The sequence below is a fragment of the Lactuca serriola genome, chromosome 7 (genome assembly GCF_051521515.1).
Source record: "Lactuca serriola cultivar US96UC23 chromosome 7, Lser_US96UC23_V15, whole genome shotgun sequence".
Lineage (NCBI taxonomy): Eukaryota > Viridiplantae > Streptophyta > Magnoliopsida > Asterales > Asteraceae > Lactuca > Lactuca serriola.
Window position 1 is genome coordinate 57,981,773 of NC_136414.1, and position 17,484 is coordinate 57,999,256.

The 17,484-nt window shown below is 31.2% G+C and overlaps 2 protein-coding genes across 3 annotated transcripts; one reads left to right on the forward strand and one right to left on the reverse strand.

Moving 5' to 3' along the window:
* The first annotated feature begins 3,913 nt into the window (after positions 1-3,913).
* On the forward strand, positions 3,914-9,861 carry LOC145061516 (uncharacterized). 2 transcript variants are annotated; one of them, XM_079009020.1, is made up of 15 exons: positions 3,914-4,061; positions 4,135-4,264; positions 5,540-5,595; positions 5,701-5,875; positions 5,980-6,081; positions 6,172-6,243; positions 6,379-6,495; positions 6,630-6,707; positions 7,771-7,833; positions 7,941-8,037; positions 8,117-8,195; positions 8,289-8,500; positions 8,583-8,728; positions 8,881-9,003; positions 9,331-9,861. In XM_079009020.1, exons 2-15 carry the CDS (start codon positions 4,169-4,171, stop codon positions 9,481-9,483), a joined length of 1,569 nt encoding a protein of 522 aa, XP_078865146.1. In that variant the 5' UTR covers positions 3,914-4,061; positions 4,135-4,168; the 3' UTR covers positions 9,484-9,861. The 2 variants fall into 2 exon arrangements, with proteins under 2 accessions (XP_078865146.1, XP_078865145.1); XM_079009019.1 differs by having other exon boundaries at positions 3,920-4,264.
* A 2,658-nt stretch (positions 9,862-12,519) lies between these two features.
* Positions 12,520-13,155, reverse strand: LOC145064004 (uncharacterized). Its single transcript, XM_079011535.1, has 2 exons — positions 12,948-13,155; positions 12,520-12,869 (listed from the first exon to the last, which is right to left on the reverse strand). Exons 1-2 carry the CDS (start codon positions 13,153-13,155, stop codon positions 12,520-12,522), a joined length of 558 nt encoding a protein of 185 aa, XP_078867661.1.
* Between the last annotated feature and the right edge of the window lie 4,329 nt (positions 13,156-17,484).

Here is a 17,484-nt window from a genome sequence, read left to right on the forward strand (position 1 = left end):
ATACAAATTACAATACCAAGTCTGTTCATTGCAAACTCGACTTCATCAATAGTGAAGTTCATCATTAGTAAGGAAGCCTTTTTGTCATCAATGCCATTGCAACCTTCATCAAGATATTGCATAGTAAGTATTTTTAGCAGATTGATAACAAACTCTGATGAAGATAAAAGTCTAAAACTAACAAATATAATGGAATCATTTTCTACACATATTAACAAATAAATAAAACATCAGAATCATGAAACCAGAAACTTACTTATTTTACAGAAACATTTCTAGGGTTAGTGCTCCAACTACTTACATCATGCTCATCACCAAATAAGCAATCCAGGGAACCAGATGATTCTGAATGTGATATAAGAATAACCTGTTAATTGGATTCACATACAAGGTCAGTTTCGTCATTTCAAGATAAAAAATGGCAAACAAAACATGATCTGTAAACGAAACATGATCCGATCAAAGCATCACTATAACTACACTTTCACAAACAAGGAGATGCATACAAGAAATATTAAGTCATTTGAACCTTTTTCTGAAATGCAGATGTATCATTTGTAGCTTTTGGGGATTCACTGCAAAAGAAATCAGAACATATTCATAATTTCAGTGAATATATTGAGGTCAAGAAGATCATCGACGTCTATTTTGGAGGAGATGACTCGCCGATTTTAGTTGAGGGGGGAGGCGGACTCGCTGGCATCAGAATCGAAGAAAAATATGGCCGTGATCGATGAGGCTCAACACTTATAGGAGTAAAATAAATCGTCTGATATGGTGGTCAAGAACATCAACGGCGTCTACTGCTCCGAATGCTTACGCGATGCCCATTCCAAGCTGTAGATCAATCGTCAACTAGTTTACGGAAATTTGATTTGAAATCGTTAATTTCGTTTGCAGAATCGACATATGAAAGATATTAGGGTAAATATGAAATACGAATCATGATTCCTAAAGAGAAACCGACAATCACAGACAGTTTAGTCGGGATTTGATAAAGTAATTTGTGTAATCTGAAGCACCATCGACTTTGACAACACAATGGGAACTTAGTCGGGATTAGAATCCATTACAGACGGAGAAAGGGGAGAGATCTCTCACGATACAGAGGTGCGACGTTGGGTTTTGAGAGAGAGAAAAAGATTTGACGTTCTTAGAATTAGGGATGACATTTAATTTGATATTTTAGTTCCAATAACACCCTTGCATCAAAAAAATCAAGATAACCCCGTGTCATTTTTTTCCATTTATTTACAAAAATGCCACAATTGATCTTAACCCTTTATTTTTTTGATCTTAGGGCCTAAAATTAGTTCTCAGGTTCTCGGGAAACTATAAGTTCTCAAATGATCATTTTTTTTTTCTCTCTCTCTTTCTCTCTCTCTCTCTCTCTATATATATATATATATATACACACACACACACACACACACTTCATTTATAAAAGAATAAATTACTGAAATCGTCCTTATGGTTTGGTCAAAATTACACGTTTGGTCCCTAACTTTTTTTTTGCACTCGGATCGTCCCTGTGGTTTGATTTTGTTGCGTTTTTCGTCCCTTACATACATAAAGTTAGGGACCAAATGTGCAATTTTGACCAAACCATAGGGACGAAAAACGCAACAAAATCAAACCATAGGGACGACCCGAGTGCAAAAAAAAATTTAGGGACCAAACATGTAATTTTGACCAAACCATATGGACGATTTTAGTAATTTACTCTTTATAAAAATTAGATTACTCAATTTCCTTTTATATAAGGGAGGAGGGTATCATGGAAAATTTTGTGGGAGGTATCGACAGTACCTCCAATGTATGAAACCTTCTTGAGCGGGTTGACACTTTTAGGTTGAGTGAGTTACATATGCCGCTTCATTAACCCGTATATATCATTTCAACTCATGCACTAATCACTTGTGCATTATGCATCAAAACTTGTACCAAATCAATTTTGTATGCTATTTAATTAGTTTTTAAATTATTTTGTATATTTTTAATATTATGCAAATTAATTTTGTATAATTTTTATTAGTTTGTGTTTATTTTAAAATAAAAAATTAAGTGGGTTGAATGGGTTGAGAAAGATAAAATTTCTATGTATGGTGGGTTGAGAAAGATGGAAGAGAGAGGAGTGAGAAATGCTGATGTGACGTTGATGTGACAGTGGGTTGAATGGATTGGGAAGGAAGGACTCCCTCCATCCTAATCATTGCTCATGAATTTTTTTTGTATGTGAAAACTAAATATGCTTCATGTTTTCCATACCAATACTAAATATAATGTTAAACGAATATACGAATATTCTTTCTATCTTACCATGTGATATATGTGTTTATGTATGTTTGTTTTCTTTTTATATAGTTTATCAATCCAATAGGTTATTCTTACTTCTTTAATTAACATCTTTCTCTTTATTGTGTTCTAATTTACTTATTATACTAAATATCCTCATTCATCCAATAACATTATTATGTATTTGTGCAAACAATATGCTATTTTTTTTTAAATTTTATTTTAACCACACGATTACTCTATCTACCTGCAAAATTGAAGAATTAAATTGAACCACAAAATTGAAAAAACATCATCTATATTAGTACTATGTGTCTATATTTTTTGGATGCTTGTTTTCATTCCGCTTCAAGTTATTTATTGAAATTAGGTATTGATTTGATGCAATTCGATTAAAAACTGAAATAAAACCATCTTTAGATTTATAAAATAGAAACTACATATTATAAGTTTGTAGTTTCCAAATTAACATAAGAGCAATATGAGTATAAACCATTATATTTTGTTATTTTACGATTTAATAATTATATTTTATTCCTTCAATAAAAGTGACATGGTTTTTTAAATAAAACTTCCACTACGACCACTATGACCTCATATTTTTAGTTTGATAAAGTTACAACTGACATTACTTATTATATAACCACACACATGATATCACATGTATTTTATAAAATAACATCTAAGTTCTGAAATGATTTCTCATTACCTACATTATATATGTATAATCTATCAAACTCTTAAATTAAATGAGAAACCATTCTAGTATGTAAGATGCTATTTACATTAAATAATATATGATATTATATAGGAAATGATAAATCATATCGATGTTAACAACTACTAAATTAGAAATATCAAAGGGCTTCTAGTTATCAATGTTAAGTTGTATCATTCTTTCTTAAGATCGATTGTTCAAGTCTATCTAGAATATATGTGGATTTATGAGTAGTTTAGAAGTAGATTAAAAATTTCGTTCTAAAAAAACTAAACTATAAATATTAAATGAGTTGATATTTTATTTTTAGAAGAATTTCGTATATATCTTTTCTAAACATCAAAATATCATATTTTCTCATCTTAATTTCTAAAAATCATATTTACCTTTTCATAAACATTGACATATAATATATATCATACTTAAACATCCAAATATCGTATATGCCATTAAATATCAAAACACGATATATGACATTCTTAAATATCAAAATATCAAAAGTAATGTCTCAAATATCCTCCAATGATAACAATCAACCATAACAAAAACTGAACAATCAATGCATGGATCTTTGTCAAAATGACGATATTCCAACATTTTAAAACTTGAAGTTCTATCAATTTAGATGTACAAATAAAATGACCATTTTAATTATTATAATAATTCTATGATATAAAAAATATTATAAAATTTTTTCATAATAAATGATAATAAAAAATAAATACAAAATTTAAGAAAATATATATACCTAATTTTTTTTCTACTTTTATTTATTAATTTGGTTCGGGTTCCAAATTGGGACCAGCCAACCCGCATAGCAATATATAGATCGGGACCCACAACATTGTTGATAGCGTGACGGACTCTTCTCTAATCCCACAACCTGACCTGTCCTTTGAAATATAAATTACGCGGTCTCCACATTTTACCCTTTTCTCTCTCTTTTCTTCTCTCTCTTCCATCACTGTCCTTTCTTCTTCGATCATGGCGATCTGAGAGAGAGAAAGGAACACACTATAAATTATTTATTCTTTAGCTATTATTCGAGGTCCTTCTTTCTTCTTCGTCTTAAACTCTGTCGTCATTGATTTTACTCTAACGTTACCGGATTTATCTCATAGATTACACTCAAATAAGTCGTGACGGAGCTATTATATGGAGGTTATGTCGCCGCTAGACTCGATTGATTCGTTGTTGTTCTCCGCCAGCAGAGCATTGTGTACTCCTTTCGCTGTATTTGTTCAGATCCAGGTTCGGATTTTGTCAATTCTATATCTTCTACGATTTTGCTCAAGATAAGGATTTGTTTTAGTTTTAGTTCATTGTTATAGTTCGATTCTACTTTGTGTTCCATGGATCTGGTGATTATTATTATACTCATGTACAATGCTTATGATGAATTTTTGTGTTTAAAAACATGATAATTAGGGCTCTATTTGTTCAGAAAACTTGGATTTTGTTCGAAATTACTTGTTGTATGAGTTGATGCATTTCAAAAATAAGTTTACTGCAGTTTGAGTTAACATCGTCAGAAAGTGTTTTTAGTTCTCTTCAATTAGAAAACTTGGTTTTGTTATAGTCAAGTTGCCTAACAAACATATATTAGGTTCAGAATAGTACCTTTCAGAAGGAAATACGATTTAGACCATGTTTTTTTAACTGATTACCAATCTAATGCAGTTCTTGCGATTATTTTGAGGTTTAAATTATGAATCTTGGAGTGAAAAGTTAGTCTGTGACTGTGAGAACTCAAAGTAAAATGATATGACTTTTATTTTTGTTGAACAGAGGAAGTAAATTTCTGCAAAATTGACGTGTTTGTTCATTGTTGTTTAGGGATTTCATAAAGTTAGCACTTCAATCTTCTTTGCATGTTTTACCTTAATTTTCCCTCTCTTGCTGGTCTGCAAGAATAAAATAACATTGTGACAATTTTCTTTTCATCTATGTATTTATCAGTAATTTGAAATATATATCAGTTATGTAAGATTTAAATATAAACCAATCCAACAACTTTTTGGAATGCTAAGCCCAGAAATCACCCTATTGCTAATTGCTTATCCAGATCTTTCCTTCGTTCAGTCAACCTAAATTCCATGGTGAAACAGATACTCCATAATTGAGGGTTTGTTGTACACATAACCTATGTGAAGTACTTGGAATTAAGAGAGGTTTTCATAGCCATACACTATAGAATCACCCTTGGTCACATTTATCTGGATTTATAAGTTACTGCTTGTGCTTTTTTTAGTTGAATTTATATCACAATGAATGCAGATAGTAAAAGCAATAATTGGCAACTATACTTGGTTTTCTTGTTGTTTTAAGTTAATTGTTAGCCATAAGATGGTAATGGACTAATGATAGTTTGTAAAGAAATATCTCATCTCTTGTGTTCAAAGTTTATGAGAATTAAGATTATGTTGCCTAATGCACTTATATCTAATCTGATAAGTTTAGTTTATTTGTTCCCTTTTTGTTTTTACTATGATCTTTAATATGGGGAAATAAATATTGATGCTGCAGGGATATGTAATATGCTTACTTTTGGCTGCTGGATGGGCTGGTGCAGCTTATGTGAGGTATCAAAATAGTGACAATAATATAATATATATGTGGCAATTTCTTAAAATGTTAAAATAAAACCTCATTTGAAACTTGATCAAACAATATTCTTTCTCTTACAGAAACAGAGAAATAAGACAGATGAAGAAATGTATGAAAGATGGGAATGACTTTGCATTTCTTAGCCATGATCTTCATGATCTTGAGCACTCAAAACAGATCCAATTGCCAGGTGTCACTGTTGTAATGCCCTTGAAAGGCTTCGGTGAACACAATCTTCACAACTGGAGAACACAGGTGTTACTTTGAACTTTGAAGCTGGATATATATTTTTTTTCTTCTAATTTTTATTAGTAAATATAATAATTGATAATAAATGGATAATGGATCTCTACATACAGTTAACCTCCCTTTATGGTGGCCCTTTGGAGTTCCTTTTTGTTGTGGATAGCACTGAAGATCCAGCTTATCATGCTGTATCTAGATTACTCCTAGACTTTAAGGTATATTTCACTATTTGTAACACAAACATTTTACTTATTTCAAATCTCTCTTATTTTTTTTATTGTATATATTTTTTTTCTTGTGTGCAGGATGATGTTGATGCCAGAATAATCATAGCTGGTCCATCCACAACATGTAGTCAGAAAATTCATAATCAATTGGTATGCAGCAAACCAATCTTTATATATATATATATATATATATATATATATATATATATATATATATTTCTTCTTTTAAAACATTTAATCATATTACACATAACTTATATTGTATTATGATGATTTAATTATCAGGTTGGAGTGGAAAAAATGCATAAAGGGAGCAAATATGTGTTGTTTCTAGATGATGATGTCAGGCTGCATCCTGGATCAGTTGGAGCACTCACTGCAGAGATGGAAAAGAGACCTGAGGTATAATCAATAATCATGCTGTGATGCACATTGATAATAGATGGTACTTAATTTTTATATCTAGATATTTTTATATTTTTTGTTTTCTAAAGCTTTGTTTTTCTTAACTTGTTGTGTTTAATTACTTTATGCAGATATTTATTCAAACTGGTTACCCTCTTGATTTACCTTCTGGAAGTTTGGGAAGTTACTGTATCTATGAATATCACATGGTAAGCCTCAATAAAGCTTTGTATTTGTGTTTACAAATGGCTAATTTAATGACATGCTTTGTATAATTTATAGCATCATAGCCAATGTCTTAAGCAGAAAGTTTGAAGTACAATTTCATAATAGAATTATGAAAATACATCATAAATGGTCCCTAAGTTCAAAAAAACCTCACAGATGGTCCCTGTGGTTTCAAAACTTTTAATGTTTGGTTTTTTTATTGATCACTCTGTTAAGTTTTGTCTGTTAACTGAAGGGCATTTTCGTCATTTCACTACCTCAGGGACCATTTATGAAGTTTTTTGTTATTTAAAAAAAAAGAAAAAATAAAATATAATTATTTAATATACCTATGGTAATGAAATGACGAAAATGCCCTTCAGTTAACGGACAAAACTTAATGGAATGAGTAATAAGGACCAAACATTAAAAGTTCTGAAACCACAGGGACTATCTGTGAGGTTTTTTAAACTTAGGGACTATATGCCAGATTTCTGGAAAGCACAAGGACCATTTATGATGTTTTTTCTTTAATCTATTCTAAAAAAAAACCTTATATTTTGTGTTTTTTTCCGGATTAAACCTCAAATTTATTTTTTGCCTGAAAAAGACCTTGTATTTTTTTAATTTTTCAAAAAAAGCCCTCAACTTTGTATTTTTTTCTGAAAAAACCCTTCAACCTTTCTAAATGATTCCAAATAAACCCTCATTTTTTTGTTTTTCTCGAAAAAATCCTCACATTTTACATTTTTTTTTGTCAAAAAATGACTAAAAGGGCCAAATCAGGAAAAACAAAAAAATACAAGGTTTTTTTTTTGTTCAGGCAAAAAATAAATTCAAGGTTTAATCCAGAAAAAACACAAAATATAAGGTCTTTTTTGAGATTAACCCTAAGAAAAAATCCCTCAAATGTATAATCCTATAATTATTTAGATCTTTCATACTACAATCCCTTAAAAGAAAATAAAAATGAAACTATAACACACAAATACATAAAAGTACATTGCTATTTATTACATTTAGTTATACCTATTCATATTCAACTAAACATCATTTTGTATACAGCCATGTTCAATGGGATTTGCAACTGGTGGAAGGACATTCTTTCTTTGGGGAGGATGCATGATGGCAAGAACCTTTGACTTTGACCCTTGCTTTGACCACCTTAATTAAATTTCAATTTATTAATTAATAACAATTTATACTTTCTTCTTTTTCCATTTATTTTTTCACAGATGCATGCAGACGATTTCAGAACTGATAAACATGGTGTTGTCTCACAGCTTAGTGATGGTGGATACTCTGATGACATGACTCTTGCTGCCATAGCTAGTAATACATTTTCCAATTTTCCTATTTTTCTATTATTTGTTTATTCTATTATTAATTATTTATCTATTTATTTCAACAGGTGCTCATAAAAGGCTTATCACATCACCTCCTGTTGCTGTTTTCCCTCATCCACTTGCTAGTGATCTCACTTTTTCAAGGTTTGAAAAAAAAATTGAAATTCAATATCTAAAAACCAATAACCTCAATTTAATAAATTCTTATTATTATTTTTTTTAAAAAAAAAAAAATAGGTACTGGAATTATTTGAGAAAACAAACATTTGTGTTGGAGTCATACACAACATATATAAATTGGGTAATGAACAGAGCATTATTTTCTGTCCACTGCTACTTATCTTGGGGATTCGTAGCTCCATATGTTATGGCATTCTTTCATGTTATAGCTGCTTTAAGATTTTACATGAAGGAAAAGGTAGCTGAAGAATCTCCTCTCAACCCTAAAGGTAACCTCACGTTTCCTTTTACTATTTTTAAAAAAACATTATTTCTATTTTCTATTTTTGATTTTTAAATTTTTTTTACTAGGGTTGATTCTGGTGGGATGCCTAGTGACATGCACAGCAATTGAACTTCTTTCAATGTGGAATTTAACAAGAATAGAAGTCAGACTATGCAACATGTTGTCACCCGAGGCACCTCCTCTTTCACTCAGTGCTTATAATTGGTGTTTGGTAAGTTTTAGTTTTATAAAACTTTACACAATTTTTATAAATTTTTAGCTAATTAAATATATATATATATATATATATATATATATATATATATATATATATATATATATATATATATATATATATATATATATATATATGAGCACACACAGGTGTTTGTTGCAATGGTGGTGGATAACTTCTTATACCCGATTTCTGCTATCCGTTCACATTTTTCTCAATCTATCAATTGGTCTGGAATCCGATACCATTTGAGAAATGGAAAAATACACAAGGTCAGATTATTAGATTTGGTATTTATTTCAAGAGTGAATTACGTTTTTGGTCCTCAAAAAGTTTTCTCTTGCAATTTTGGTCCTTGGATGAGGTTTTCGTAACATTAATTTTGGTACCAAAAAGTTTTCTCCAAGCAATATGACTATTTTTGGGACCAAAATTGCAAAAATAAGCTATACTTAGGGACCAAAAGTAGTCATTTCACATGGGACATGGACCAATAAGAGGAAGCTTACTGGGACCTAAATTGCAATAATCAACTTTACTCAGGGACCAAAAATGTAATTTACTCTAAACATATGTATTGTTTTTAAATATTATTTCAGATTGAAAGAACAATGGAAAAAGGCAAGAAGTTTTCAGATTTGGCAGCCAAACGTTTATACGCAAGGAAAGGAGCGCAAAGCAAGATTTCAATTCTTGGTTCTTTATCAAGAGGTCTGGCCCACTGGAGACAACCAAAAAAATACGATGTCTAAAAAAAAAGAAAAAGAAAAAAGAAAAAAGAAAACATTTATGGTGAGCAAAATGTCACCAGGTAATATGATTTATCCCCCCATTTATATATGGTTGATTGGTGAATTTTAATCATCCATGAACTTAGGCATTCTTTTGGTTTATTTTTAAAGAAAAAAAAGATTAAAATTCAATTGATTGATTCTTCAGCTTCAGATTCAGATGTAGCTGTAGGAGACTGTAGTGTTATTCGTTTTTATCTGGCTTGGCTTGGTTTTGTATCTTGTAAATTTAATTGTTGTGTAATTTAAAAGGAACTACTATTTGCATCCAAGTCCTAATTTTATTATTGTAAGACTCATTTTGTTAAAGGAAAATTTGCATCATGTTTTGATACACAACTGTTTTATCATTATACAATAAGTCATTCAATTAGTTCCAACAGAATCTGCTCTTTCAAAAAAAAAAAAAAAATTCTTTTCGGGTTCATAAAGATAGATTGTATTTGTTGTGTGTTAAGGAATAAGGAAGAGAGAATTTAGAAAAAAAAGATAGATTGTATTTTTTTTGGTTCTCATTACACCAATATAATTCAACTAGACAAACTGATATTGAATTCTGTGTAGCGTCAACTGTGATATGATAGGATTTGCTAACTTGTATCTACCTGGTTTCGAACATGTGGTGATTTCAATATGATTAACCACTATAGTGATGGGTGCCATGTCATTACCATTAAGACCTACATGTATATCAGCCATGAGATGGGTCGTGGTCTACGTGGCCATGATAGTGGTCCTTGCACGCCACCCTTGTTTATCGTGGTCGTTGAGTCTTGTGCTCAGGAGAGCAATGGAGAACGACGAATGGGAGAAGAGGAGAAGAAGTAGCCGTTGAATGGCTATATTTTTTAAAAAACTTTTTTTTTACCTATAAATATAACATTTTTACATTCATTTTTTTACACCATTCTTTTCTTTCTCTATACACAACACACACAACAATTTCATATCAATCAAAAATGATCCCAACCAAAACACCTCCCAAACTTTAGAAATCGCAAGCCCAATAATGTTTTTGCGTTAGACATAATCCATCGTCAATTCTTTACTATGGAATCATCTTAAGGTGGTTTTGTCAATTTGCTTCAAACCGGTTCCCCTATCTAACAAACAACACTTTTCCAACAACAATATCAAACTTTTCCGAACATCCAACAACTTCAACAATATTAAACTTTCCGACAATTCCAACCACAATCATCACAACCACAAACGTCACAACCCCCTCATTGGCCGAATTTTGTTTCGAAAACTCAACCTTTACCACCATCTCGACCTAAAAAGAAAAAAAGGAAAAAAATCAGTCCGACTCAACACCACCCAAGAAAGGGCCCATGGACAAAAGAGGAAGAAAAAAAGCTAGCCGAGGCATGAATTTCGGCTTCCCAAGACCCAATCGAAGGCGATAGTCAAACGTTCAATTGTTTTTGGGATGAAGTTCGTGCGGTGTTTTATGAGTTAACGGGAAGTGAAAGCCGAAATCTCGATCAAATTAGCTTGAAGTGGCGCGATATTCGACTAAAATGCATCGAATTTGGAGGAATTTACAACAATCTCCTAAACATACGAAAAAGCGGGTCAAACGATTTTGATGTCTTCAAGGCGGCTTTAAACCAATTTGAAAAATTAATGCCAACCCGCAAAGCTTTTCCGTATATGAAACCTTGGCTAAAGTTGAAAGATGCTCCGAAATGGAAAGAGCAAACAAAAGGAAGTTCACAATCTTTTGGTTCAAAGCGTTTAAAAACCCTGATGCAACGCCTCAACAATCGGACGGACGTACACATTTCAACATCAACAATGATCCGGTCGATCTTGAAGACAAGCGATCTCTTCGTCGGTCCGTTGGAATAAATAAAGCAAAAAAACAGCTTCAACAGCTTCGGGATCTAGTGTTATAGATCAATTTGGAGAGAAAATTGATCGTTATGTGTATGTTCAAGAAACGAAGGTGGAGATGTTGAGTCGGGGAGAACAAAAAATGATAGAAACACAATCGGTGATTCAAACAAAAAGCCATATGAAAATCTTGAAAATGAAAGCGGACGGTTTCGAAGGCGAGATTTGAAACTATTTCTCGTGATAAAAGAGTCTGTTCGAGTCCGACGTAAGAATATGGGATAACTTTTTTAGTTAAGCTTGGTAATTTTAGGTTTTTTATTTTTAATGTTATTTTTATTTTAATTAATGTTATTTTTATTTTTAATGTTATTTTTATTATTTTTATTTTAATTAATGTAATTTGGTACTTTAAATTAATGAAAACTAGTATTTAAAAAATGATTTTTATGTATTTCTGATTTAAATTTAATTAAAAAAAAATGAAGTGGAGTGGTGTATTTAATGGTAGGTATCCCATGATTAGTGGTAAGGAGTGGTGATGATGTGACATCCACCATTATAGTAATTAGTGGTAGGTATAACAGATAGCCTAACTACCATCAACCTGGATAGTCTTACTACCACTAACCTAGATAGCCTAACTAGCACTAAACCTATGGTATACCCACCACTAACCACTCCACTCCACATCACTTTTTTTTTTTATTATTTTTAATTCGAAAATACAATAAAATTACATTTTTTTGAAAATAATTAATTATAAAAATAAAAATACAACTTCAAACTATATTACTTAATTAACCTAGAGTTAAAAAAACATTACATTACTTAAATAACATAAATTAAAAAAACAAACAAACAAAAAAAAGTAAAAAAAAACATTCTTCGTTCATGTTTAGTTGGTATAAATGTTCCACAACATCTTCTTGATGATTGAAACACGTTTCGATATTATGAATTTCAACAACTCGTGATAAAAATTCATTCGTTCCGAGTATGAACTTTTCAAGCGGGATGACAACGTCGTCCGGATCATATGTGCAAATCGATCAACCTTGATTTCCATTGATCATATTATGCATTATAATACATGTTTGGACCATTCGTTTAATTCTATCATTATCCCAAAGTCTTGTAGCGTATTTTCATTACATGTCATGTCTGCTTGAGGACTCCAAATGACCCCTCGATATTCTTCCTTGTTGATTCCTGCCTCTTTGTGAACAATTTTTCATTTTCACTTCGAGGAACCAAGTATGCCTTCATAAGTGTAGAATAATCCGAGTATATCCCATCACAAAGGTAGTAACCGTATTTGTACGAATGTCCGTTCACCGTGAACGTCATATTAGGTGTTTTGCCGGTCCAAAGATCGTTGAAAAAAGGAGACTGATCAAGAACGTTAATGTTGTTGTTAGACACTGCAACTCCAAAAAATGAATGCCATATCCACAAATCTTGATATGCAACAGCTTCTAGGGTTATACTTGGTTCACCTATATCTCCTTGAGTGAATTGACCACGTCATGCAGTTGAATATTTTTCCCAAGCCACATGCGTACAATCTAGACTCCCAAGCATACTCGGAAATCCATGCCTTTCTTTATGAGCCGAATATAATCTCTTGATATCACGTGGAGTAGGTTTACGCAAATATTGTTTGTGAAAAACATCATACACACATGCACAAAACCAATCTACACAATCAATTGCGATCCTCTCAGATACTTTTAAGTATTTGTCGGATGCATCAACTGCTATACCGTATCCCAAATACCTAACCTCAGCCATATATTTTTGTATACTACTAAAAACATTCTTCTTTTAGCATCGAGTTTTTGTTTGAAAAAATCATAACGAACTTTTAAAGCATTACTAATACATAAAAATATAGCCTTATTTATACAGAAACAACGTTCGAACGAGTGATCATTGTAAAGACAATTATTGGCAGAATAATCATGTACCAATAAGTCGTGTGTGGCTTGACGATCATGATTGGCGACCGCCCTTGCACGAGCAACATTTGAACTTTCTTTATCGTGAAGGTGTTGCACAACATTGAAGAAGGTCGAGATGAATTCTCCGTCATCATCGAGTCAAAATTCTTAAAGAAATCCATGTGTTTTTAGGTTTAGAAAATGAGTGTGTAAAATTTGATGAAAAGTGACAATTTTATTGTGTTTATATATGTATTGAGTTTGTAAGAAAAATTAAAAACTTGAAAAAATGACCGTTGAACGGTCGAATGCAAGCCTCGAAAGCCCATTGGACGTCCGCCTCTGTCGTAGCCACGACCATGACGCACGATGACAAACCGGGACGGTGTGCACGATCATTGTTTGTGGCCACGTATACCACGGACATGCTCGTTTGAAGTATACCGTATGGCCTAATTATGTAATGAGAAGCTTAAAAAATTTATTGGACTATTGAATACAATTAGAATGTAAGTGACCCAAAGAACATACTGTATACTATTGATTGTAATTTTATGACGTTAACTTTCTTTATAAGAACATACACCAACCGCTCATACAAAATATGAAAAATCAAACCAAGGATTTTCAAAAGAAGATTGATTTTTTGGTTTTTAGTTTGGTTTCCCTTTTTTGTGCAAACCCATCTTATTAATTTTGCCAGGTGCAACTAAAAGTTCTTACTTTGAAATCCAATCAAAATGAATTATACTTACTATCTAAAAAATCACATAATTTATAGAGTAGTCTAAACATTAAAATCATGTTGATTCATGTAATAAACAAAAAAATTTAATCAGAAATCTTATGTGAACTGTAAGTTTTGGAGGTTTCAACTAGAAGTTAATCAGGAGAGAGTATGCGACATACTTCTTAGCATATCGTCCAAAGGGCTAGCTTTTTCCCATATCCTTGCAAAAGTAGGAAACCGTAGTGGTCAACCGGGAACCTATTTTTTTTTATGTGAACGGTTTGTTGGTTCTACAACTCCACTCGGATTAGAAGTTTAGTTTATTTGAAGCTGATTGCTTTTGTTAATCTATATGTTTATTAGTTAGTTGTTCGCTCTTTTTTGTATAAAGAAAACATACAATAATGATAATTAAAACCAAACTAAGTGTCATAAGTGGATCACATGGCAAAAGCGGATCTGTTCACATGATAACAGTTTATAGAATATGAATAATTTTATCACAAGATATCATGTTTAAAAACCAATAAACGTGCTATTGTTGTTGACATGTTTACATTGGTGAACATGTTTGTTTACATAAACTTGTGTTGTTAAGAAATGTTTTACATTTTACCTTGTGAATTGTTTCAAAAAAAAGTATAAGCATTTCCTTTGCAAATGCTAATGTTTTGAAACTACCATATACCATTAGTTGTAGTACCAGTGGTCGTGGATTATTCTAACTTTAATCACAATATTTTAAGTAACCATATAGGTGATTAGTTGTTCAAGTTGTACCCTGTTATTAAATGTCATTCATTAAGATATGCATCTCCTGCCACTTTAATACAATCTAAATTATTCCCTTTCACCAAAATTTGTAGGGTTTTGTCAAATGTGGAGTCAAGAATCTGATACTTTTCAAACTGAAAACACATCTAATAAGTAAGTGAAAGAGAATAAAATCCGTTTGATATCAAAAATCAATTTTCTAATTTTGCGATTTAATATGGAAAATTGGTTAAAAACGTGATCGGCAAAACTAGTTGGAAACTAGAAGCTAGAAGCTGGAAGTTGTAGCTTTTATTTGTATACGAGCATTCGACAAAAATAGTCGTAAGCTTTTTAAAACACATAAAGTTACATAAAATGACATATTTGTAAAATATAAAATAGGAACATAATTTTAAAAAAGGGTTAATTAAGTTAATTTGCAAAAATATAAGAGATTTTTGTTAAACGTTAGTTGAAGTACTTTTACTACCAAAAGAAACTTTTGTTTTTCGAGTTTTATTTTAAAACCTAAAAACTAGAATCTCTAAAAAATTGTGTCGAACACCCCTTAATTATCAGTTTCAACCTATTCATATGAAATCAGGTTATTTCTGATAGTTTAAAGTGTATTTAACCATTTATAATATCCTAAATCATTTTCTTTAAACAAATTTATATTGTTATTCTAATAATATATATTTTGTAATCATATTTAATATATTACTATTTTATAATATGTCATAATAAATCGAAATCATAATAAATCAAAATCATACACATTCTCATTCTGTTTGATAAATGGATTTTTTTTAATAATTTTGAATTAATTAATATATCCACATGTCATTTGGTATTTGGTTTTGGTATTTGGTATGTTTTTCCTTTTTATTAAAATGTCAACTAATAAAATATCATCTATTAATTAGTAATCAATTATATTTAATATAATATATCTATTTTATAAAAAGTAAATCTAGGTACATTCCTTATTTCTTAAACTTACTGGATTACAATATTTTTGTTACATATACGTTGTGATTATCTAAAAACCACATGTTTATATTTAAAATATGTTAATAGTTTTTTTTATTACTATAGATTGAATTAATAACTTATTTATTATATTATTTGTATTTATATAAAGTATTACTTTATAAATTCTTAATGTTTACACATAGATAATTAAACTTTTATTTTCAATATACCCATGCAGTATACGGGTATCACACCTATTAATTAATAAAAACTACAAATAACCAAATTTGGCGAGATTAGTGACATTGTCACTCTACTGATTACTAGTTAAAAGTCAACTTTCCTTATCTAGGGGTGTTTATAACCGGATATCCGAAAATTCGGATAGTTGATTTTTGGTGTCCGATTCCGTATCTGAAATTTCGGATACAGATTCGAATACGAAAATGGATATCCAAAAATTTGAAATTTTGTTCAAATTTGAAAGGCATATGAAATTTTTATATTAGAAAGACATATTTTAAAATTGGAAAGACATATGAAGTAATATAGGTATTTAATCATTTTTCAAACATAAAAATCATAAGACCTTTTAAATTAGAATATTAATGTAGATCGGAACATTTTAGTTATCATCATACAACGAATGAGAAGACAAACGGACAACAAGTTGCGCCGCTAAGCCCTTTTGTATGGTAAAACCAATTCTTTTGAAGACTACATCCATAGATCTAGGGGATATAACATTGCTATGCATGATCAGTTGTAGTCTACCAAGAAGCTCCACCGCATCCGGCGCAAAGAAACCCGACGTATCAAATACAAATGGTATGAACACGTGTTGATTTTCCATGCACGGTTTCTCATGTTTGGTGACCTTGCATGTAGCAGCTTTTAATGCAGCCTGTCCCGCCGTGAAACCCCCGACCCTCAAACTTACGAGAGGGGATACGCCTGTAAGGTCCACACATGCGTGTTTCCTTCCAATCCATCCAAAAATCAAAACGTCAGCCGGTTTAAGGGTTGACCTTTCTTCTGTCGGGTCAGTCAGGAAATTCACTGGAGTCTCTTTCTTGGCGGAAACCCCGGCACGCTTACATATGTTGACCAAAACATCCATAACTATATCGTGCTTGTATTTAATTAAGAGTATTATGAATATGTTTAGTTAATAACATTCATATTATAAGACATATGTGATTAAAATAACAAATAATGTATAAATTAAAATCAAAATTTTCGGATATCGGATATCCGAATTATCCGAAAAATCTAAAAACACTATCCAATTCCGATTCCGAAAAATCGGATATCTGATTTTTAGGATAATTTTGATTCGGAATTTGGATCGAAATTTCGGATACGGATATTTTTGAACACCCCTACCCTTATCCTAGAAATTGGTATTCACACACATGACCAACATCTTTTTTTTTAAACTTGGGAAAGGAATGATTCGAGAAAAATGGTGTTAAAATTTCCTTCAAAAGATATGAATTAGTCATATAATATTTTATCCCGGCAATATTTATTTGAAATAAAAACCTTAAAAACAAAGAAGGAAACCATATTATCCATCTTCCCTCCACCGAAAGTTAAATATGCCAAAGTTAAGAATATGAAAAAGGTCCTAGCAAAAAGCATCAATTAAAGCCTTAATTCCCTCTCGACTCTCGTTGTCAAATTACCCTTTTACCCCCACCCCCATCCAATCTTCTT